General features: G+C 40.4%; 2 protein-coding genes across 12 annotated transcripts in view; one reads left to right on the forward strand and one right to left on the reverse strand.

Moving 5' to 3' along the window:
• Positions 1 to 26,376, reverse strand: part of Stxbp6 (syntaxin binding protein 6) — a 226,996-nt gene that overhangs the window by 66,230 nt on the left and 134,390 nt on the right.
• On the forward strand, positions 1,975 to 10,631 carry LOC148005223 (uncharacterized). Its single transcript, XM_087555175.1, has 6 exons — positions 1,975 to 2,094; positions 2,302 to 2,488; positions 2,812 to 2,906; positions 3,717 to 3,891; positions 7,959 to 8,026; positions 10,168 to 10,631. Exons 1-6 carry the CDS (start codon positions 1,975 to 1,977, stop codon positions 10,258 to 10,260), a joined length of 738 nt encoding a protein of 245 aa, XP_087411301.1. The 3' UTR covers positions 10,261 to 10,631.

Genomic DNA, 26,376 nt, shown 5'->3' on the forward strand with positions numbered 1-26,376 from the left:
ACCTAAAAGCAGTACTTCTAAAAAGAAAAGATGGTCATGAAAACTCCTGTCCCAGTTCTACCCCCAGAAACAAACATCCATTACACTGCAGGTCAACATCCATGCTGTCTTGTTTATTAAAGTCAAAGCTAAGTGGGGCACTGTATAGCTCATGCATCATGACAGGGAGAAGGTCATCTCTATTCAAAAGACAAAGCTAATTAGTGGCTATTTTTTCCCTATGAGTAAAAGGTTATTTGCTGAAAGAACAAAGTAAAGTTTTTAATGTAGAAAAAAAGTTTCCTGCTGGGAGCCTCAAAACGTATGTTTTTATGGGGTCTCAGATCTATACTGTTCAAAGAATTACAAATAACCCTGTTGCCCCAAGAGAAAGCTAATATTTTCTGCTGATTTTCTGTCTGGAGGACAAGCTTACTAACCCGACTTTTCAGTGGAGGTCAATGTTTCTGTTGTCCAATCATCCAGTATTTCCTCTTGTTCATCAGGGAACAAAACAACATTAGTGACACAAGATTTGATTTAAGAACTCTATGTCTGTCCATGTGGAGATGAACCTTGTGCACCAACATTGAATGTCATGAAGAGTAACCTGAAGGTAACATATCAGAGAGCAGAGAGGACTGGGAATCTGGAGAATCTGGATCATTGCTGCTTTCTGCCTATGCACATGGAGCATTTCCTATTTGAGTATATTATTAACTTTAACATTAAATGTTGGTCAGAAAGGCTCATTTTCTCAGATCTAGATGTTTCCCTAATAAGGTGAGAAACAAACTGTGATGGTTTGTATGTCCTTGGCCCAGGGAGTGGCACTTTTAGTGGCCTTGTTGGAGTAGGTGTGTCACGCTGGGCATGGGCTTTAAGACCCGCTTCCTGGTTGCCTGGAAGCCAATCTTCTCCTAATAGACTTCAGATGAGGATGTAAAACTCTCAGCTCTGCCTGCACCATGCCTGCCTGAACACTGTGCCATGCTCCTGCCTTGATGATAATAGACTGAATCTCTAAACTGCAAGCCAGCCCCAATTAAATGTTTCCCTTACAAGAGATGCCTTGGTCATGGCATCTTTTCATACCAGTAAAACCCTAATTTAGACACAAGCACAGAAAAAGAATTCTTAGTTGCCACATAAAGACCTACATATTTGCTAATCGAAGGAGAACATGTGAAATAGATATTTTCAATGTCCAACGCTCAGGCTGTCTTTAATTCCTTATATAAAATCATTCTTCAAAGACTTACATAAGATGCATAAAGGGAGGCCCAGACTTGCAGCTCCCTCTACATGGCTGAAGAAGACTTGACTGGGAGTGGAACTGTGGAGTTCTCTTGGCAGAAAAGGAGTTTCTTGCTCTAAGAAAGTTTTTCTGCTGGAAATGGCAAAGCCCTATGCTCATAAATTTCCTCAATTCTCTTGGAGTGAATCAGAGCTGGATATGAGATATGTATGTAAATTTTCTGCCACTTAAGGGGAGGTTAAATGGCCAAAATTTGGATCCAAAGCAGCATGAATTTTTTTCTTCTAGAAAATCTAAAGGCACAAATAACATTTATTGAAAAAAATGTTTATTATGTGCACAGTAAATGTTAAATTTATTATTTATTATTAAATGCACAGTGAAAATGAAGGTGATGGGGATGCGGATGGGAGAAGTAGACAAGGTGACACGGCACAGCTGAACTCCTCACAGATGCACCTCAGAAAAAAAGGGCAAGTCCCTGACTGCTAGCATCTAGGCAAAGCATCAAAATGCCACAGTACATAATTCTTACTACCATATACTCATAGGAAGGGGTGGGAAGAAGAAACTCTGAATGGAATGGTGATGTGGAGAGGGGAGCTCGTCTTCTTTATGGAAGAAGTATCCTTCCAGTTTATTGTCCCCAAGGGAAAGTTCAAGGGAAGCAAAGCACAGATATGCCTCTTTCCCCAAACACTTTTCTGATTGCACAAGGAAACAGATGAACTTCACTAATGGGGAAGGACTGGTCCAGCAAATACACATGCAGTCAGTCTGAGAAGTGGCTCTTCTTTCAGATGGCCTTGAGATGGGAAGAATCTGAAGACATTGCTCATCCCGGCCAGGAGTCCAGGGTATTCTCTATGTCCAAACTAAATGTTTAGGAAGTAATCTTGTTAAATATATATTTATATTCTAAAGTAGAACTCTAGACTTCCTGGTCTTGTTTCCTGTCCCTGACACAAAGGCACTATTATTTTCTCAAAAAGGAAATTATTCCTGTATCCCTAGCTGGACTCTGACAATTCCTGTTTGCCCCAATCCTCTTCCTTCCCTTGAAGGGACATAGAGGATTACAGCTGACACTGACGTGGGCAGCTCATGGGCCTGGCAGGAGGAGCACAGCATCAGACCTCTGCTTAAACTGTGAGGAACTTGCTTCTGAGCAAGAACAGTTAGCAGCGCTCACACCAAGATCAGCTCCCATCAACAACACAGCTGCGGGGCAGTATCATTTCATTTTAAAACGTAAGTCAAAAAGCCTCCGATTGGTAATTGGGCATTTAATTGGGTATGTGAAAGTACTTGCCAGATTGAACAGCTTCAACAGGTAATGTTTAAGAACAGAGAAAATTAGAGAGGTGTTGGCTCGGATGCAGATGGGAGGTCGATGGATTCTGGCAGTAGTTTAACACACATGGTGTCGGAGAGGTAAACAGATACCGAGCTTTCGTAAATTTCCTTCCCTGTCAGAGGTCATCAGTACATTTTACTTTTTTTCATTTGGCACTTCAGAAAAGTTCTCTGCTCAATGCTCAATTGTTCAGTCAACAATGCCCATTTTTTTATAGGCAAATGGCAAGCACGACCTTATTTAATACCACAGAGAAGCAGCAGTGAGCACCCGGGAGCACCTGTGCACGCTGGCATCTGGCAGACAGTTGAGGTCTGTTCATTGACAGGGATGGTTCCTCATGATGGTCTATTCCCAAATACCTCAAAACCACTTACAAATGCAGCCGATACCGTAGATTCATAATGCTTTCATGAATCTCGTTTTAGACAGGCAACACATTTACATGATTCAAAAATAATACCCTAAGACATCTGACCCCTGCATCTTCCATAGCTATCTTCCTTAGCCATTTCCCTTTCTTGTACTACAGTTCCTTTATGTGGAACTGACACAGGTGAACGAGCATTCTCATTTCCCCTTTACATTAAAGTTTTTACTTGTTTTAAACAACACTGGGTCTTGGAATCCTTTTGAGATTCATAGAGATAGACACTCTCAGGTTCTTCTTATTACCACACATTAATTGTACATTAATAATTGATTTCAAAGTATCATCTCGCACATGCGCAAAACATGCTTTGCTCATACTTACCCTTCCCCCCCTCACTTCTTTCTCCTCTAGCTTCCTCTAATTCCCTTTGCCCACACATCCATCCACTCATCCAAATCTTCACCTTTGACTTCTCATCATCTTTTATCTGCCTTAGATTCCACATGAGAGAAAAGGCTGTACTTGTCTGAGTCTGGCTTATTTCACCTACCACAGGATATGATGCATACATTTTCCTAAAAATGAAGTAAAAGTCCTTCTTTACATCTAAGCAATACTTCCTTTCTTTCTTCATCTATTCATCTAATCATCCTGGATGGCACCAGGATGATTCCATGATGTGGCTATTATAAGTAAATATATAAACACAGATGTGCAGGTACTATCTGTTGTAATCTTTCTTTTTACAGCTTCATAGTGCATACTCATTCCTAAGAAAATTCCATGGATTATTCAACCAGCCTCCCCCACTGATGAATAGTGAATTCTTGTCATCATCAATATTACACTCGATAAACCTGCACACATCCATGGAGAATGTTCCAGAAGTAGAATCGGTTGCTATGTCAACTAGCAAGTACACAGGTAATTTTAACATACGTCGTCATTAACTTTCCACTGGCTTGTGGAACTATGTTTTACCACTAGAAATTTGTGTCCATTTCCCCTCATGCATGTGGGCACAGTGCATGGTGAAGTAATACGACAAGAAATGACACCACGATGTATTTTAACTCCTCATCTGTATAACTATTGACAAGGCTTTCATACTTTGTAGTTCACATGTTTTTCCATTTTCCTATCATAGTAATCATCTTTTCCTACTATTTCTGGTATTTTTGTCCTACTCTAATGAAATCAGTCCTCAGTGACATGAGCATCCTTTGCCATTTGGCTTTTGACCATGATGATCTGTGCCATAGCATTTTAATGGTTATGCTGTTTTATATTCTGTAAAAACAGCCATTTTATGGTTTCAAGATTATCAGCCTGCCAGGAAGTCTGTCCTTATCCTAACCCCTTTCTCAGTATTTTTGTGATACGATTACTTTTTGTTTGTCTATTGCATCTATTGGGATTTGTAATTATAGGTAACTGATGACTGCTGAGAGAGAGAGAGAGAGAGAGAGAGAGAGAGAGAGAGAGAGAGAGAGAGAGTGAGTGAGTTACCCTCTCCCAGGGATGAGCCTCCTTATTTGTCATCTAATACAGAGAGTCCCTGGAACAACATTCACACAAAGAGCAAAAATGGACTAAGCATGTAGTATTATTTGTGTACACACACACACACACACACACACTTACATACATAGACACATACTATGTAATAATAATCAAGGAAGAAGAAGCTACAAGTTTGAGGCAGGAATGAGCATGGAAGGCATTAGAGCGGGAATTGGGAGGGGCTAGAAGGAAGAAAGGGAAGGGGGGAAGTGATGCAACTGTGTTTTAATAAATTTTAAAAGCTATGACACAAAACATGGATCCAATTAAAAATGTCCAGATGTCAACTGTCTCTATATTGTTTACTAACAGCTGGGCATTTTCTCACAGACTTAAGACACTGCCTCTACCACACACCAGTCTCTCCATTTCTGTGTGTTGAACACAAATTCTACATGTAGGCTTGAATCTTATCAGATTACTGATCCTGGGTGGATAGAAAACCCAAACTAAAATGTGTAGTTGTCCTCTTCTGAAACCAACTTCTCAAAAAACCTGCCAGGATCTTCAGCCATAAGACAAACTTCATTCTGATCACTGGTCACTTTCCCATTTGAGTTCAAAAATTCCTTTTTCCCTTAGAGGTGTGTGAATATTCAATTTATGTGAATAGTACAAACTAGGAAGGGACCAAAGGAACTTCTGCCCATGCTCATTCTCACTGCAGTGAAACTGTGGGCCAAAAGGATGATTATGAAAACACAAGATGCCTAACGTCCTTGTTGTACGTCTCTGGCATGAACAACCATGTGCCTCAGATGTAACGAGACTAGAAATTTCATGGAAGAATAAAATGTGCAAACCAAAAAGATAAGGAAAAAAAATAAGACACAACAAGCAACCAATAATCAGGAACTAAAACAACAATAGATGCTACCAGGGATGGCGTGTAGGTAATTTCCAATGGTAGGAATATAAACTTGCCCTGCCCCAAAACAACTAATATTATGGTTATATTACTCCTGGGAACAGACCCATAGGAGTTAAAGTCTGCAAAGATGAAAATGCGTACACTTTCATCATGATACCGCAGACAACAACAGCCAGGTTGTGAACCCCTCTGGGCACCCAACAATGGGTGAAGGGGTAAGGAAAAACAGCATGGAGTTTTCTTCTGCTAAAAGAATGAAACTATGTCATTTGCAGGAAAATGAGTGGAACTTAGGTCATCATGTAAAGTGAAAGAAGACCCAGAAAGGCATGTTCCTTCCCATGTGTACAATGTAATCACAAATACTGTTTAGGAAACAATGATTGTTTATGGTCATTTGTATATCCCCATAGCTCTCCATATATGTGTTTATTGTATACATAAAGAAATGCTATGGGACTCTTTATAGACAGAACAGGAAAAAAGGAAGCATAGGAATTCTGTGCCCTAATGTTTTTCCTGTAATCTGCTTGACACTGGAATAAATAGTATCAAGACTTGATTAATCCAAGAATAAAATCAAGACTTTTGTGCCAGTTGTACCCCTGGCTGGCTTTCTGTTCTGGAATGATGCTTCTTATTCAGACCCTATGATCTCATTTGACCCACTGTTACTTTCTTGCTTGCATCCAAGAAAACTGACTTGGTTTGCTCGGTGAGCATTCTATTATGACCTAAACCCATTATTTTCAGAAAGGGTAAGGACAAAAGGAGAGGAACTACACTAACAGTGTGACACAATTTATTTTCTTCCTGCCTTCAAAATGTTTCTTGCCTCTTCATTGAGGCCTTCTTTCTCAAGCTTCAGGCACTGCTGAACAGAATATGAGCAGGATCCTGGCTGGCAGAGCTGCACTCTGTGAACAATAAACACGCAGGTGGACAGAATCATCCCCCCCAGTAGCAGCAGGGTGTCTTCTGTGGAGCCCCCAGACTCACAAAGTATTCAGTTTGGTGTGGGCAGCCACCTGTACTATGCCTGCTATTGATGAGGGAGCAAACTTTGGGTGACATATTTCTTGTTCTTTCAGTTTGCTTGGGGGATGTTCTCTCTCTTCATCTATTGAATAGTGAATCACTGTTACCAGCAGGCTTGACGGCTATGTGTTCTGAGGAGACTGGGTAAACTTGTGAGCAAGAAGCTAAGAGATTGTGTGAGTGACTGGTAATCACTGCTGCACACAATCATATTCTAACTTAGCATGTTTGTCTCCATCTGTCTCCTTCCTTTTATCCCCTTCTTTTTCCTCCTTTCACTTCCTCCTCTTCCTCTTCCTTTTCCTCCTCCGCCTCTTCCTCCTCCTCCTCTTCCTCTTCTTTTCAAGTGCCAAGATAGACCAGGAACAAAGAATTCTAAACTTTCTCAGAAAATAAAATGTAAAATAAAGTACCATCTCTGGGAGGCGCAGGGATGTAGAGTTCACTTCCATAGGATACATCCCATACCACACCCATTGGCAGAGGTGTGACTGAGGCTTAACATATCAAAGGCTCCAAAGAGGAAAAAGTTCTTTGTGCGTATGAGAAACCTGTTGGAAATAGTAGCAAGGAATCTAGGGGTGTGAGCCACTGCTCCCACCATGTGGTGTAAAAACTTGGGATATAAGAATGTAAAAATAAAAAGTAAAGAGAATATAGTAGTAAAAATCTGGAATTCATTCATATCTATGAGAGATGATTATTAAAAACCACCAAATAAAAAACAGAGGGTTTGTATGATGAGCCAATGATTATGGCACATTTACTTCTCTTTGTCACCGTTCTAAGAAGAAAAGAAGGGGCACGGGGATAGCTAGAAGGCAGAGAAACTGGCCGAGTTGGTGACAGCGTGAGACAACTCCAAGTCCCGAAAGGTTAGAAGAGTCTCATTTCATAGGTGTTACCATTTCTTCTAGGCTCTGCCCAACAGTTACCTAGCAACAGTCAGGTAGGAGCCTGGCTAAGTATAAAAGGACGGTTGGGTCCCCCCCACCCCCAACACACACACACACACACACACACACACACACACACACACACACACACACACACTCCATCTTTCCATTGTCTTCCTCTCTCCCCACATCTTCCCTTATTTCTCTTTCCTCTCTCTTTCTCTTCTTCTCTGTCTCTTTTCTTTCTTTGTCTCTACTGCCATCCCCATGTCCCAAATAAACTTTATTTTCTACTCGATCTGCCTATGGCTGATATCTTGGGGGCAGGGAGGGATATGTCTCAGCATGGACCCCCCAAGGCACCCCCTCCCGCCACATCATGCCACTGTGACTTTATAAAACATATCAATAGGACTTCCTGCATTTCTTTCCTGAGAGCGTTCTTTGTCACGGCCTCTAAATCTGTACCGCAAGGGTCCTGTCCAGGTGTGACCACATCATGTCAGACACTGTCCCTGTTGTCGTTTTACTGCCATCCACATTTTCTCCTGCAGACAATACTTTGTAGGTGACGTTGAATAGCCTTTTGTTTTTTTTTTTTTTTTTTTTTCTATAAATAACAGAATGCAGCGCTGGGAGAGACAAGGGCAGTCTGTGCTGTGTTCAGTATCTGAAGCCTGCTAGTTCAAGGGTGAGACTCAAAGGCTGCATTCTGAATACCTTTTGGGGGGCACTGGCTTTCTGAATATGTCCATCTTCCCCAGGCTGCGGTGGGCGGCCAGACCTTGACCCAGCCGATGCAGTTTACACTGGAATAGTCTTTCCATTACAGGAGAAAAGAAAACTCTGTCTAGAGAGTGGACTTCAGAAAAGAACACAAGTCAATGAGATATCACCTTCACAAGAAGAGAAACGTTAAGGACAACAAAAGTGAAACAACACGGATGCCAGCCACAAAATCAAAACATCTAAAACAAACAAGACTGGCCAATGGCATCTATTCACAGCCACTGATGAGAGGGAGTGGCTGGGCTATAGTAGAATTTATTAAAACACCGTGTAAGTGGGAGCACAGACTAGGATGTCACTAGAACGCAGTTCTCAGAAAAGGCAGGGACGTGAGGCTTGCTGTGGTGGTGGTGGATGGTTGTTGTTTGACTGCTTTTCAGATAAGGACTTGTTATATTGCCCAGGCAGATGCTGAAGTCAATTAGTAGCCCAGGCTGGCTTCCCACTCCTGATTTTACATTAGGCTCCGGGGTTGAGTATGGAGATTACAGGGGTGGGTTACGATAACCAGCATGGATGCATTTTTCAAAGTGTGTCACTTGTGCTGGCCTGCGTAGGACAGCATAACTAAAATGATGGGAGCAGAAACACTTCTGTGCAGCTCTGAACAAGAGGGGAAAGAGAGGAGGAGTCATGGCCAACTGGATGATGGGTAGGAAAGACATATGTATGAGTATCCTCAAAAGAAAATCCATGCTGGCTTGCTGGAAGTTGGAGGTGAGAGGCATACAGACAGTTGTAAAAATCCAGATGTTTCCTCCACCCTGCACTGTGGCAATGCCTTGTCTTTCCTGGAGGAATTGTTGGGTTTTCATTTTAACCTGTCAAGACAGGCTCCATGTAAAGTAGTACACAACACCTCTCCTCCTCCTGAGTCGTGGGATGTAAGGAGGGTTCTCATACTCAGAAACCTAGTCCTTGGTTACTTAACCAAGATGCCTGAACCTTGAGGGCCAAGTGTTCTGTAACCTTCTCACACCCTGCAAGGAGGAGCATGCCCGCCTGTCTCCAGAGCTCTGCACTGTCCAAGCCAGCACCGAGCAGCGCTCACTCTGCTTTCTCACGTGACTGACGGGCTTTACTCAGTTACTCTCTTCTGCTTCCTCACTCAGCCCCTACTCATGCTTCACAAAACCTCGAACAGAGAATAAACAGGTCTTTCCCCTGACTTCCAGTACTCCATACATTTGTTTGTTCATAGAATCGGCAAATATTCTTTCCTTTTTAAGAGTCATAATAAATGAATATTAATGAAGCTTAAAAACTAAACTATATCACGGAACTCTGTATGATAATGAAATATGAATAATTATTTCCAAAGGGAAGGAATTGGTTAAATGTTCTGCAATACTTTCATATATCTGAATATTGTGAGCCCAATGCAATATTATAGAATACAGTGGTATGGAAAGTTAGTCAGAGGCTTAAGATGCTGTGTGTGTATTTCCTGTATACCATTAACACCAGAAGACACAGTATATCTCCCTTATACTATAAACGTCATGAACTTTACCATGTGTGAATTTACTATAAACTTTTTCAAGTTTCCATGAACACAAATTCCAAAACAAACAAACAAACAAACAAACAAACAAACAAAAGACCTTCTCTAATATTGAATATGTTGAGATTTATGAAAAATTTATTTGGGTTTCCTTAGTTACTTGTTTTTGCTCTAGAAGGAGTCCATCAAGGACACTGATATTTTAATAATAGAAAATATACTGCTATGAAATTGTCATGAAGAAAATCTTAAAACTTTAGACCACTGATAGAACAGTGTGACTGGTTGCAGCTACTGAGCTCTAATTAAGCTGTCAAGATCAGTAACCTCTGTTACCTATGACGCTCAGGTAGAATGGTTTAAAGGCTCCTAGATGAGAAAAACTGACCAATGATTTAGCAGAAACATGATCTGCTGCCCTCACCGGCCTGGAGTTGGTGGTTAGGGAGCACTTCGTACTGCTGAGAGGGGTGTCTGAGTTGGCTTAGTGGCCAGTTATTTGTTCATCAGCACTGTCTAACCCCCCAATTCTTCTGCAGCTCACAGAAATATCCGATGACCCCTCTCCAAAGAGAACGCTTTATGAAAATGTTTTGAGACAGAACTTTTCCTACAGCACAGCTCTCAAGTAATTGGCAAACAAAAGGACTCGATGCTATGTTGAGAACAAACAGACCCCAAAGCCTCTCTTCCCCGAAGGATGCTTTCCCTTGCTTTTCAAAAGAAAGCTCAGAATCATGCTTCAGGATGTAACTCTCCAGTTATCTTTGTGAAATGGGCACGCTGTTTTTCAGAAGAACAAGAGAGCTGCAATAAGCCAGGAGAGTCCATGGATTCACATTCATCTGCCACTTACTTTCTGTATAGTGGGGAAATTTACAGACCCGGCCACCTAATCTCTAAACGCTGGGGAAAACCCTCTAGAACAAGTATTTATGCCTAATCACACTCACATCTACAGTTATATTAATAAAGTTTTGGTAGAATCACCTGAAGAACAGCCACAAACAGTGTATGATGCCCATCTTTCATTCATGGCGAAAACTAGGAAAAAGTGCCAATATCTCGATCTCTGAATGAATGATTGCCATTTTAAATCTCAAGAGCACTTTAAAGGGCACATCAAAGGATTTCTATTTTGACTAGTTTCCTATCGACAATAATTCTAAAATAGTTGTTACACCAAGAGCAACAACAACAATAAAAGAACTTTCCCTAACTAAGGCAATAGTGAGAGGTGGCCCTGTGGCCTTCCTTTAGTACTTGTTGAATGCTGCAGCCTCAAAGGGCTTCACATAGCAGCTGTCCAAAAACATGTGTGCAGCACATGTGTACACGCAGATGTGTAGTATCTGACGCCAATACTGTGTACAGCCGGCCACTTTCCCAGTGCTGCTTCTCGATGATACCCTCACATTTCTGAGTCTGAAAGCTCGTGGCTGTTTATTGAACAGTCTGCCTTTACGAGGAAAGTGACATCATGAAAGCAGAGAAACTCCTTTTCCTGCCAGGTACTGCCATGTGCCACAATTCGTGAAATTAGGTGGTTTGGATCCACTGGGAATGGTCAGATACTTTAACTTCTTACAAATTTGCTGTTCACCAGTATAAATATCCTTAGCCCTCTCTACAGTTTACACGTGCCACGTCTCCCTAACTGCTTTAGTTAAGGTAGCTTTTCCTTCAGAACAAAACTGTCTGAACAGTAAGCTAGTGGGGCCAGGTTGAAATGCCAGCATTTGAAAGATTGAAATAGGATGAAGGCAATTTCAAAGCCAGCCTCTGCTACAGAGGAAAACTCTGTCTTCAAAGAAGAAAGGGGAGGAGGGGAGAAGGAGGGAGAGGAGAAGAGAGGAAGAGACTGCTGTGTGTCTGTCATACTGCACTCTGAAACCATCCTCAGTGGATGCCAGCTGTGCATTTACAGTGCATTTAAAACATCCTGACTCGAGCAGGCAGGTCCAGATGTGACCAGTTTTCCAGTTCTTGTCTATATGATTCCAATTGAGACACACAGAGCTCACCATTCTTATATAATAATAATAATAACAACAACAACAACAACAACAACAACAGCCTCAAATCCACATTGTGTCTAAGATCAGCAATAATGTGCATTGTGATTGTAGTAGAGGGCCTACTATACAGTAAGCATTCAATAAATGCAACTTATTTTAATAAAAATCAACTTTGGAAGGCTTTTGATATCTAGAACTCATCAATAATTAATATTAGATATTCTATTTTACTCTGGAATTTGTTGGCTGAAGCATCCTGTGGAATGACAATTATTTCATTCATCTTCATAAGCTGACATTTCACACGAGGTTTAAAGATTTAGCTCTTATCCCGCACTTCAGACAGCCCGAACTTACACAGGACTTTCAGGGGAACATTACCATTCTCTAACAATTTAATTTTTTCTTGTTGATTTTTAGCTACTTAGGATTTAAATATAAACATAAGGCAACTTTGAAAATACTTAACAGGAGTGGTAAAGTGCTTGCCAAATTAACATGGGTATCGAAGTTCAATCTTCATGGATAAAACGGGTAGGAAGATGTGATCAAAGCACCGGGAGGCAGTCAACCAAGCTACAGGCCATGAAGAAGCCTCATCTCAATGCAGAAAGTTGATGGTGCCTCAGAAATGACATTTGAGGTTGTCCTCTGGTCTCTATATCCATCTGCACACACCCTGCCCCACCCCCACAGCTTGCACTTGTGAGACAAAAAAATGTGGATTACAGCCAAAGTCCGCTAACCATCAACTTCCATTTTTCTGTTTTTAAGATATTTTTATTTATTTAATTTATTTTTATTTTATTGTGTGGGTGTTCTGCCTGAAATGTATGTCTGTTCTTCCTATGCATGCAGGACCCTCAGAGGACATGAAGGCATTGAAGTCCCTTGAACTGGAGTGAGAGACAGTTCTTAGAGACCATCTATATGAGTACTGGGAACTAAACCCAGTACTGAAGAGAACCCATGTTTTTAAGCATTTAATTATATCTCTCTGCCCCAAAAGGTAGAGGCATCCCTTAGCAGATTACAGGAATACCTAAATCGAAAATCAACAGATGCTTAAGTAGTTTGCATGACGTGGCAATGTATGTGTACCCAGCTTAAGCCTATCTTCCCACAGAGCTCAGATAATCTCTGCATTGCTCATAACTGTTTAAACAACACATAGGCTGCATAAGTATTTCTCACTCTGTCTTCTTCACACAATCTGAAGGAAGTCTACACGCATTCAGTACAGAATCGATATACACGTTTTGCAGATTTCAATCTAAGATTGCTGACTCCATTGGTAAGGTGACATGGTACAGGCGAGCCAGCTGTGCAAAGCCATGCTGTCTCCTCCTAGACTCTCACTGATGCAGTCAAACACTTGGCAGGAAAAAACAACAAATAAAAAACAAAACCATGAAGCTTCTTCATCTCTAGACAGCTAACATGGAACCAGAAACTGCCAGCTAACTTCTGCCCCACCCTAAGTGACATCAGGGCTCAGAGCATGGATGAGCACATATTTTGGCATGAAAAGTATTTTGTTTCTACATCTCAGCACGCTCTTTGGTGCTTAACACAGCCCTTATTAAATGGATCTTTTGTTGAAAGGATCCCGGTTTCCCCCTCGATATCAACAAAATCCTAAACCTGCTAATTTGAAATTACTGGAAAATAAATAATTTCAATGAAGATCAATCATATTTTGGGTAATCCTGACACCATTAATTATTTCCCTGTAGTCACCCAACTTCAATCCCTCTGCATACAGGGAACGGAAAAAAAAACATTTTTTTAAAAATTTATTTTAGAGGAAATTCACTTTGTTCATTGCTCCTTCCTAAAATCTATATTTGGATTCAGCAGCCAGTGGTCTGAAACATTAATGGTGCTTTCCACTGAGCCATTAGCTTTTTCCTTTCTGTTTTGCAAACAGGGCTTATTAAATCTTCGCTGGAGGCATTAGAGGGGTGAAGAATACTGAGAATGTGCTGATGTGAAAGGTTTCACAGAACTCAAGCAAATCACTTCTGATTTGCCATAACTCCACGACAGGAACCACCAAGATGCATGTTGCTTGGATAGCAAATACAGATTCTTCACACGGAGAACACCGTGCAGGGAAACAGAAGCTAAGCCTTGCCCTGCACCTGGCTGCAGATAACTTCCTGTAAGTTACTTTCCAGTCAGTGTGAAGGATGAATCTTTGTGCTAGAACAGCTTACAGCAAACCTACTAGCAGTACCAGAAATACATGAGTGTGTATTTTAGGACACTCCAAATGTCTTTCTTTTAGCTATTCCCTATTCTAAGCATAGATACACACATGTAGCTAAGTTTAAAAACATATAGTTTTAAGGCATACACCCTACGGTCAACTTGGATATCTTATCTAACCAGGTAAAGTTGTTAAAATCAAATCCAGCACTGAAATGCTCACACACACACACACACACACACACACACACACAAATGTGCACACCCTTTTTTTTAGTAGTTTCTCTTAAGCATGATGAAAATGACAACAGGAAGAATATTTTCAAGACATACATAAAAGGAATACTGTCCTCGCCAGATTTATGTCAACTTGACACAAGCCACAGTCATCTGTTTAGAGGGAACATCAATTTAAAACATACCTCCATAAGATCTAGTTGTAGGGCAAGCCTGTGGAGCATTTTCAAAATTAGTGATTGAGGTGGGAGGGCCAAGCCCATTGTGAATCGTACTATCCCTGGGTTGGTGGTCCTGGGCTCAGTAAGAAAATAGGCTGAACAGTCTTGATGAGGAAGTAAGCAGCACCCTCTATGGTTTCTTCATGGGCCTATGCCTCCAGGTTACTGCCCTGTTTGAGCCTCTGTGCTGACTTCCTTCAATTAGAGACTACAATGTTTCTGCAAATAAATCCTTTTCTCCCCAACTTGCTTTTCAATCACAGTATTTTATTGTGGTACGAGAAACCCAAACAATGAAAAAATATAATACTAACAAAACTTTTCAACCTAGAAAGCACATGGACAGGAGATTAGTGACCCAAGCCAAAAACCTAGAAAGCTGAAACCTAGGCTGACGACATAGAATATCCAAACTAAAAAGCAGCCTAGTATACCATCAGTGGACTTCCCAGAGCTAAGTGTTTTAGGTAACAGGTACTTTTGGAAAGAGGGGGAAATGAGCAAAGATAGAAGAAATCACTGGAAGTCTGTTTAAGGTAGATTAGATGTCCCAGTTCCCTGCCCTTTCCAGTCCTCTCTTGATTTGGAAGCAGTTCAATGCAGGAGTCACACTATTCACACACTTCTGCGTAGACTTCCTGTTCTTCCTACTGGACTCAGTTCCTAGGCCTCTGGCATAACCTACCTTTTATAGGTAGAACATTAGAAAGCCCTGCTCTGGTGAATCGATCCCTGAGCAAGAGAGAGACATAAAGCTATCAACGTCTATGTCCCCATTAGAAAGCATAGACAGACCAACTCACAGTAGAGCTGACAGGACATGCCACATAAGAGCATGCTCAGGACACCTCTTCGGCTTAACACCTCACAGAGCCAAGGGTCCCTGAATTGTGTTTCCTGGATAAAGTCACAGAACCAAACATGTCAACTGCTACTACAGGAAACAGGGACTGGAAGGTAGAACTAAACTCTTTAAAATCATCTTTCATACTCTCAGAAAGAAAAAAGATGGCCTCTCCTTAAATCAATAAGATGTGGGAGACACCACCAGAACCAGAAGGAAACAGACCGGATAAACAGTTCTCTGCACCCAAATCCCGTGGGAGGGAGAGCTGAACCTTCAGAGAGGCAGACAAGCCTGGGAAACCAGAAGAGACTGCTCTCTGCACACACATCTCAGACGCCAGAGGAAAAAGCCAAAGACCATCTGGAACCCTGGTGCACTGAAGCTCCCGGAAACGGCGGCACAGGTCTTCCTGGTTGCTGCCGCTGCAGAGAGCCCGTGGGTAGCACCCCACGAGCGAACTTGAGCCTCGGGACCACAGGTAAGACCAAATTTTCTGCTGCAAGAAAGCTGCCTGGTGAACTCAAGACACAGGCCCACAGGAACAGCTGAGAACCTGTAGAGAGGAAAAACCACACGCTGGAAAGCAGAACACTCTGTCCCCATAACTGACTGAAAGAGAGGAAAACAGGTCTACAGCACTCCTGACACACAGGCTTATAGGACAGTCTAGCCACTGTCAGAAATAGCAGAACAAAGTAACACTAGAGATAATCTGATGGCGAGAGGCAAGCTCAGGAACCCAAGCAACAGAAACCAAGACTACATGGCACCATCGAAGCCCAATTCTCCCATCAAAACAAACACGGAATATCCAAACACACCAGAAAAGCAAGATCTAGTTCCAAAATCATTTTTGATCATGATGCTGGAGGACTTCAAGAAAGACGTGAAGAACTCCCTTAGAGAACAAGTAGAAGCCTACAGAGAGGAATCGCAAAAATGCCTGAAAGAATCGCAAAAATCCCTGAAAGAATTCCAGGAAAACATAAATAAACAAGTAGAAGCCCATAGAGAGGAGACACAAAAATCCCTGAAAGAATTCCAGGAAAACATAAATAAACAAGTAGAAGCCCATAGAGAGGAGACACAAAAATCCCTGAAAGAATTCCAGGAAAACACAATCAAACAGTTGAAGGAATTAAAAATGGAAATAGAAGCAATCAAGAAAGAACACATGGAAACAACCCTGGATATAGAAAACCAAAAGAAGAGACAAGGAGCTGTAGATACAAGCTTCACCAACAGAATACAAGAGATGGAAGAGAGAATCTCAGGAGCAGAAGATTCCATAGAAATCATTGACTCAACTGTCAAAGATAATGTAAAGCGAAAAAAGCTACTGGTCAAAAACATACAGGAAATCCAGGACTCAATGAGAAGATCAAACCTAAGGATAATAGGTATAGAAGAGAGTGAAGACTCCCAGCTCAAAGGACCAGTAAATATCTTCAACAAAATCATAGAAGAAAACTTCCCTAACCTAAAAAAAGAGATACCCATAGACATACAAGAAGCCTACAGAACTCCAAATAGATTGGACCAGAAAAGAAACACCTCCCGTCACATAATTGTCAAAACACCAAAAGCACAAAATAAAGAAAGAATATTAAAGCAGTAAGGGAAAAAGGTCAAGTAACATATAAAGGGAGACCTATCAGAATAACACCAGACTTCTCGCCAGAAACTATGAAGGCCAGAAGATCCTGGACAGATGTCATACAGACCCTAAGAGAACACAAATGCCAGCCCAGGTTACTGTATCCAGCAAAACTCTCAATTAACATTGATGGAGAAACCAAGATATCCCATGACAAAACCAAATTTACACAATATCTTTCCACAAATCCAGCACTACAAAGGATAATAAAGGGTAAAGCCCAACATAAGGAGGCAAGCTATACCCTAGAAGAAGCAAGAAACTAATCGTCTTGGCAACAAAACAAAGAGAATGAAAGCACACAAACATAACCTCACATCCAAATATGAATTTAACAGGAAGCAATAATCACTATTCCTTAATATCTCTCAACATCAATGGCCTCAACTCCCCAATAAAAAGACATAGATTAACAAACTGGATATGCAACGAGGACCCTGCATTCTGCTGCCTACAGGAAACACACCTCAGAGACAAAGACAGACACTACCTCAGAGTGAAAGGCTGGAAAACAACTTTCCAAGCAAATGGTCAGAAGAAGCAAGCTGGAGTAGCCATTCTAATATCAAATAAAATCAATTTCCAACTAAAAGTCATCAAAAAAGATAAGGAAGGACACTTCATATTCATCAAAGGAAAAATCCACCAAGATGAACTCTCAATCCTAAACATCTATGCCCCAAATACAAGGGCACCTACATACGTAAAAGAAACCTTACTAAAGCTCAAAGCACACATTGCACCTCACACAATACTAGTGGGAGATTTCAACACACCACTCTCATCAATGGACAGATCATGGAAACAGAAATTAAACAGTGATGTCGACAGACTAAGAGAAGTCATGAGCCAAATGGACTTAACGGATATTTATAGAACATTCTATCCTAAAGCAAAAGGATATACCTTCTTCTCAGCTCCTCATGGTACTTTCTCCAAAATTGACCATATAATTGGTCAAAAAACAGGCCTCAACAGGTACAGAAAGATAGAAATAATCCCATGCGTGGTATCGGACCACCACGGCCTAAAACTGGTCTTCAATAACAATAAGGGAAGAATGCCCACATATACGTGGAAATTGAACAATGCTCTACTCAATGATAACCTGGTCAAGGAAGAAATAAAGAAAAAAATTAAAAACTTTTTAGAATTTAATGAAAATGAAGATACAACATACCCAAACTTATGGGACACAATGAAAGCTGTGCTAAGAGGAAAACTCATAGCGCTGAGTGCCTGCAGAAAGAAACAGGAAAGAGCATATGTCAGCAGCTTGACAGCACACCTAAAAGCTCTAGAACAAAAAGAAGCAAATACACCCAGGAGGAGTAGAAGGCAGGAAATAATCAAACTGAGAGCTGAAATCAACCAAGTAGAAACAAAAAGGACCATAGAAAGAATCAACAGAACCAAAAGTTGGTTCTTTGAGAAAATCAACAAGATAGATAAACCCTTAGCCAGACTAACGAGAGGACACAGAGAGTGCGTCCAAATTAACAAAATCAGAAATGAAAAGGGAGACATAACTACAGATTCAGAGGAAATTCAAAAAATCATGAGATCTTATTATAAAAACCTATATTCAACAAAACTTGAAAATCTTCAGGAAATGGACAATTTCCTAGACAGATACCAGGTATCGAAGTTAAATCAGGAACAGATAAACCAGTTAAACAACCCCATAACTCCTAAGGAAATAGAAGCAGTCATTAAAGGTCTCCCAACCAAAAAGAGCCCAGGTCCAGACGGGTTTAGTGCAGAATTCTATCAAACCTTCATAGAAGACCTCATACCAATATTATCCAAACTATTCCACAAAATTGAAACAGATGGATCACTACCGAATTCCTTCTACGAAGCCACAATTACTCTTATACCTAAACCACACAAAGACACAACAAAGAAAGAGAACTTCAGACTAATTTCCCTTATGAATATCGATGCAAAAATACTCAATAAAATTCTGGCAAACCGAATTCAAGAGCACATCAAAACAATCATCCACCATGATCAAGTAGGCTTCATCCCAGGCATGCAGGGATGGTTTAATATACAGAAAACCATGAACGTGATCCATTATATAAACAAACTGAAAGAACAGAACCACATGATCATTTCATTAGATGCTGAGAAAGCATTTGACAAAATTCAACACCCCTTCATGATAAAAGTCCTGGAAAGAATAGGAATTCAAGGCCCATACCTAAACATAGTAAAAGCCATATACAGCAAACCAGTTGCTAACATTAAACTAAATGGAGAGAAACTTGAAGCAATCCCACTAAAATCAGGGACTAGACAAGGCTGCCCACTCTCTCCCTACTTATTCAATATAGTTCTTGAAGTTCTAGCCAGAGCAATCAGACAACAAAAGGAGGTCAAGGGAATACAGATCGGAAAAGAAGAGGTCAAAATATCACTATTTGCAGATGACATGATAGTATATTTAAGTGATCCCAAAAGTTCCACCAGAGAACTACTAAAGCTGATAAACAACTTCAGCAAAGTGGCTGGGTATAAAATTAACTCAAAAAAATCAGTTGCCTTCCTCTATACAAAAGAGAAACAAGCCGAGAAAGAAATTAGGGAAACGACACCCATCATAATAGACCCAAATAATATAAAGTACCTCGGTGTGACTTTAACCAAGCAAGTAAAAGATCTGTACAATAAGAACTTCAGGACACTGAGGAAAGAAATTGAAGAAGACCTCAGAAGATGGAAAGATCTTCCATGCTCATGGATTGGTAGGATTAATTTAGTAAACATGGCCATTTTACCAAAAGCAATCTACAGATTCAATGCAATCCCCATCAAAATACCAATCCAATTCTTCAAAGAGTTAGACAGAACAATTTGCAAATTCATCTGGAATAACAAAAAGCCCAGGATAGCTAAAGCTATCCTCAACAATAAAAGGACTTCAGGGGGAATCACTATCCCTGCACTCAAGCAGTATTACAGAGCAATAGTGATAAAAACTGCATGGTATTGGTACAGAGACAGACAGATAGACCAATGGAATAGAATTGAAGACCCAGAAATGAACCCACACACCTATGGTCACTTGATTTTTGACAAAGGAGCCAAAACCATCCAATGGAAAAAAGATAGCATTTTCAGCAAATGGTGCTGGTTCAACTGGAGGGCAACATGGAGAAGAATGCAGATCGATCCATGCTTATCACCCTGTACAAAGCTTAAGTCCAAGTGGATCAAGGACCTCCACATCAAACCAGACACACTCAAACTAATAGAAGAAAAACTAGGGAAGCATCTGGAACACATGGGCACTGGAAAAAATTTCCTGAACAAAACACCAATGGCTTATGCTCTAAGATCAAGAATCGACAAATGGGATCTCATAAAACTGCAAAGCTTCTGTAAGGCAAAGGACACTGTCGTTAGGACAAAATGGCAACCAACAGATTGGGAAAAGATCTTTACCAATCCTACAACAGATAGAGGCCTTATATCCAAAATATACAAAGAACTCAAGAAGTTAGACCGCAGGGAAACAAATAACCCTATTAAAAAATGGGGTTCAGAGCTAAACAAAGAATTCACAGCTGAGGAATGCCGAATGGCTGAGAAACACCTAAATAAATGTTCAACATCTTTAGTCATAAGGGAAATGCAAATCAAAACAACCCTGAGATTTCACCTCACACGAGTGAGAATGGCTAAGATCAAAAACTCAGGTGATAGCAGATGCTGGCGAGGATGTGCAGAAAGAGGAACACTCCTCCATTGTTGGTGGGATTACAGACTGGTACAACCATTCTGGAAATCAGTGTGGAGGTTCCTCAGAAAATTGGACATTGAACTGCCTGGGGATCCAGCTATACCTCTCTTGGGCATATACCCAAAAGATGCCTCAACATATAAAAGAGACACGTGCTCCACTATGTTCATCGCAGCCTTATTTATAATAGCCAGAAGCTGGAAAGAACCCAGATGCCCTTCAACAGAGGAATGGATACAGAAAATGTGGTACATCTACACAATGGAATATTACTCAGCTATCAAAAACAACGGCTTTATGAAATTCGTAGGCAAATGGTTGGAACTGGAAAATATCATCCTGAGTGAGCTAACCCAATCACAGAAAGACATACATGGTATGCACTCATTGATAAGTGGCTATTAGCCCAAATGCTTGAATTACCCTAGATCCCTAGAACAAACGAAACTCAAGACAGATGATCAAAATGTGAATGTTTCACTCCTTCTTTAAATGAGGAAAAAGAATACCCTTGGCTGGGAAGGGAGAGGCAAAGATTAAAACAGAGACTGAAGGAACACCCATTCAGAGCCTGCCCCACAGGTGGCCCATACATATACAGCCACCCAATTGGACAAGATGGATGAAGCAAAGAAGTGCAGACCGACAGGAGCCGGATGTAGATCGCTCCTGAGAGACACAGCCAGAATACAGCAAATACAGAGGCGAATGCCAGCCGCAAATCACTGAACTGAGAATAGGACCCCCGTTGAAGGAATCAGAGAAAGAACTGGAAGAGCTTGAAGGGGCTCGAGACCCCAAAAGTACAACAATGTCAAGCAACCAGAGCTTCCAGGGACTAAGCCACCACCTAAATACTATACATGGACTGACCCTGGACTCTGACCCCATAGGTAGCAATGAATATCCTAGTAAGAGCACCAGTGGAAGGGGAAGCCCTGGGTCCTGCTAAGACTGAACCCCCAGTGAACTAGACTATGGGGGGAGGGCGGCAATGGGGGGAGGGTTGGGAGGGGGACACCCATAAGGAAGGGGAGGGGGGAGGGGGATGTTTGCCCGGAAACCGGGAAAGGGAATAACACTTGAAATATATATAAGAAATACTCAAGTTAATAAAAAAAAATTAAAAAAAAAAAAGATGTGTAAGGCAAGGTATCCTCACATATGTATTTGCAAAATTTATATGTATCCTTAGGCATTTTGAGAACACAGTTTACTGAACTACAGAGTTATTATAAACTAATGTTTCTTCTCCCTCAGAGTTGAAAGACAGAGAAAGAAAAAATTAGAGTAATAAACCCAACAGGTTGTACAAAGCATGGTCCTTTGCAGTGAAAATAATCCATAGTTTTTAGTAGACATTTTTAAATATTATATGACGTAATTTCCAGCAGAGGAAAACAGACATAATAGAACCCCCATGACGTACCACAGCACTATTCCCCATTCGCTGTATCAAGAGACTGACTCTCATGAAGCAGGGATCGCCGTTATCTCTACCAACTCTGGAAGCAACGTGTGCTTTTCTTGCCAAAAGCACAAAGAGAGCTCTTGTTGCTGGCCATGCAGCTGGACTGCACCGTCATGTACCTGTTACAGTCCCTATGGCCCAAACAGAGGCGGTGAGTGACTCAACACTGTGAGGCCTCATATGCTGTTCCAGGGAATGGTTTCCACTGGCAGTCTTCTTCATGGACAAGTCCCCAGACAGACGAGTCCAAATAATATATAGGACATAAGCTCCAAAGCAGCTTCCAGTCTCTGTGGTACCCAAGGGTAAATTAAAAGACAGCACTGAGCCTTATGTCATCAAAAGATCATCCATACCCAAATACTGAAGTGTCAGAAAAACTAATGTACTCATAGAAAAACCCTATATAGAAAGACCCTGGTGAGGGAGAAAGGGAGGGAGAAGGAGAAAAGAGAAGAGAGGGAAAAAGGAAGAGCAGAAGAAAGAGATGAAGGAAGGGGTTGGAAAGGCAGAGGGATGGGGAGGGAAGAAAGGGGGAGACTGTTGGGTAGAGAGGGTTCATGGATTGAAATTGATTAAAGAAAACGTGAGAGAAACAGAAGAGTGATAAAGGGCCTTGGGGACCACAGTAGATGAAAAGAGGACCTAAAATCATATTACCTTAAAGCTATAGGCACATGGAATAGGCAAACCTTAGAAGCTTTCTAAATGGAGGGAGATACATCATAAAGAGAAGCTTAGGAATTAAAATTCTTTAAGCTGCGCTAAAAACCAGGTTGTAAAAGGTCTGCAATTTCAAAGAAAATTTGTTTTGATTCATTCCTTTGAAATACACAGAAACAGACTATAAAGAGAAATTTGGAGTACTATAAGTTCTTATTTATTCCCCAGAAATAGTAGATGGATGTTACTAGCTTTGGGGACCATTTTTACCTTTATTTATATTTGGCATATTTATTCCTTTGATTCTACAACTACCCAGGGTACTGGAACAGTACCCAGTGCGTTTCCAGGCAGGCCTATTGTTATGTTAGGAAAAGCATCAAGATTTTATTGCACCCTCCTGCAAGACAAGATTTTAGACACTCCCATATGCTATCTTCATGTTTTTCAACTGTTCAGTTATGTCTTCACCCTCAAGGTATTCCCTAGGGAAGGGCTCGAAACATCTCTGCACAGGTATGTTTCCGTGATTTAAGGTCTGGTGTTGACCAGGCTAGCCTGAATCTCTTTAAAATAATAAAATCTCTTTTATCTCTGAAACCCACAGACTACCAGATCTCAAGCTCTTTCCTTTGAGTATCATCAAAGAGCTTGCTTCCACTGGGGTAAAGCCAAATCATCAGCCTGTCCCATTCAGCACTTCTAGTCCTTACTCTATAACCATATCCCCTACTCCATACTCTATAACCCTCCAACAGAGCACTGAACTACAGGAGAACAGTGTTAGGGGTAGAAACCAAAAACACCCACTACCACTGTGGGTTCTGTGGATGCTTGCTTTCTAATACTTCATGGAGTCCAAAGTAAACTCCAGGCTTTCTCATGGCATCTGACGGAGATTTGTTTGAGAGAGAAATGTTAATAGCACTCTATACCAAATAGCAACTAGGGTAAGTAATGAGAAACTTCCACAAAACTATTTTTCTGAGCTTTTGTGATTAAGTCATGCCTAATTTTTTTTCCAGTATGTTATTTAGAGGTTTCTGGGCTATCTTCCTGTAGAATTCTCAGCTCCTTCTCCAGTACTATGTCTTCTAGCCATGCTGGTAATGGAGTAAGACCTCTGAAACTATAAATAAGCCTCTGTTAAATGCTTTAAAAAAATAAGATTTGCCATGGACATGGTTTCTCTTCACAATAGAACTTTGACTAACACATTTTTTTGTTTTTGTCTTTGGGTTTTTTTTGGTTTTTTTTTTTTTTGGTTTTTAGTTTTATTTGTGTGTGTTTTTGCTACTGAAGGAATGAGTGTAAAGATTCAGCTAAAAGGATGTTCCTCATCAAATTGTTTTTTATAGGCAAAATTAGAAAAAAATCATTCAAATATACAAATCTAAGGAAGTAATTATGGGTATACTTACATTAGAGATCTAGACTTGAACTAAATTAAAATGAAGTAATGTTCTCCAGAGATGTGGAAGGGAAACATTAAACGTACAGAAGGTGTGTGTGTGTGTGTGTGTGTGTGTGTGTGTGTGTGTGTGTGTGTGTGTGTGTATAAAACTTTTGATATGAAGCCCTGGTTCTTAGTATACCTATGGTGAAGATGAGAAAACTATTCTCCCCACAGCAGATGGCTGATGAGATACCACAAGATTGAGGGCTACCTCCTTAACCCCTCATCGTCCTCTGGAGACACGACTGATGACCAGTGAGCAGAGAGCCACAGAGAAGTGTGGTTTGAGTATGTACTAAGTTGTAGATAGTGTCTGCCCATCTCTCCCACCAGTTGTTGCATGAATTTCATTGAGTTCAATTGTGCTTGCTTCTCAATATGAGAGAACAGAATTTAATCAAGAAATAAGATTTTATAATGTCTCCTCAAATGAGAGGTTAATGACAAAGTTTCAGTAGAGTTTCTAATGAGTGCTGATGCTTCAGTTAGGGCACTGTTTGCAGGAAATTCCACGCCTCATTGTGTAAATATCAGCATAGTGGCAGGTCTTGAATTACATCTCTGTATCTAAGAATACACTTTCACCAAAGACCATGATGAATTATGCAAAATATTTTGAAATACATTTATCTTTGACTACAATTTCATATTTCCTTTGAACTATGACTGATAATAACATTAAAATGGAGCTTACAACAAGCAATTTACAGCCAGTAAAATTTCCTGATTGGTTACAGCTGTCATTCTTACTACCTGCAGTTGGGTTTTCTTATTCTCTGCTGTCTTATAGTAAGCTTCAGCAGAGATTCAGTGACTCTTTCTGATGGCTGAGGTAACATGGGCATGGTTAAGTATTTCAGACACTTACTTTTTTATATATTTTATTAATATATATAATAAACAATTTTTTAAAATATTTTTATTTTTATCACAATATATCATATATATGATTCATGTATATCATTTTATCCTATATATGATCCATATGTATTGTATATGTATCACATTAATTATATATATATATGTATATGTGTATATATATATATATATATATATATGCATGGCAACTGTCTCTCTGATGGCCTTGTCATTAATATATTGCACTATACATACTAAACTTTGTGCTTTCATCTGCAATGAAACCTAGTTAAGGTGAGATTATAGATTTTGACTCTTCTATACCATTTGGTTCACTTTATCAGAAGAAAAAAACTTTTTTACATATTTTGTGGGATGAGTTTCAATTAAACTTTAAGAACCCTGAAAGTTTAAAAAGAGATACTCTAAGTATACAGTGTAAGTCCTCTTTACTGTCAAAAAATAACCTACCAAATAGAAAAAAACTGGGTTTTGGTATAGAGACTTAACACTGGTGAGTACAAAGAATGCGTATGAGAAAGAAAGGTCCCAGATCAAAACACCACTTCCTAGTGCCTTTAAAAACTATACATTACATAAGACCCCTGACTTTCAAGCTGTTAACCACTGACTTTCAAGCCTCAGAACATTTGCCAGGGCCTGAAGCATGTATGTAAGTCAGGGTCTGCATGTGCATATGCTGCTTCTTACTCTTCTGTTGCTCTTGCTTCCAGAACTGACCGCATCTCTGTTCTCTGCTGCCTTACAATAACTTGGCTGGAAAAACATAGATAGATTTTGCTATAATCACTCTACAGGGAGAAGAATAACATTCTGTCATACTGTTTAAGGGCTGGCTTCTGGGAACAGGCAAAGGGTGTCAGTGGCTTGGCACTGAGAACATCATTCATTTGGGTGACCTTCTCACTTGCTATTGTCAGATCTGGGAGCATAATGAACTGGAAGACACTATCTCTTCCAAATGTCACATCTTCAATCAAAACACTGAGTCAAAGTTGTCTCAGATTAAAACAAAACGAAACAAAACTCAGAGGTTTAAAGTGAATAATTGGATGATGGCATCCAGCTGAACTTCCCACCTAGTTAGACCAAGTATTTGCCTAAGATGATTTATCTATCTGTTAGGGGCTGAACAGTGTCTCTTCAAAATAAGATGTTGAATCTCTGATTTCTAATCTGACTATATTTGGAGACAGGATGTTCAAGGAAGTAATAAATGTTAAATGAGGTCATAAAGGTAGAGCCTTAATCCAGTATAACTAGAGTCTTCAAAAGAAGAGGAAGAGACACTGGCATAGGAGTCCAGAGGAGAGGCTGCACAAGGACACATCAAAATGACT

The sequence above is a fragment of the Rattus norvegicus genome, chromosome 6, assembly GCF_021556685.1.
Source record: "Rattus norvegicus strain SHRSP/BbbUtx chromosome 6, alternate assembly SHRSP_T2T, whole genome shotgun sequence".
NCBI lineage: Eukaryota > Metazoa > Chordata > Mammalia > Rodentia > Muridae > Rattus > Rattus norvegicus.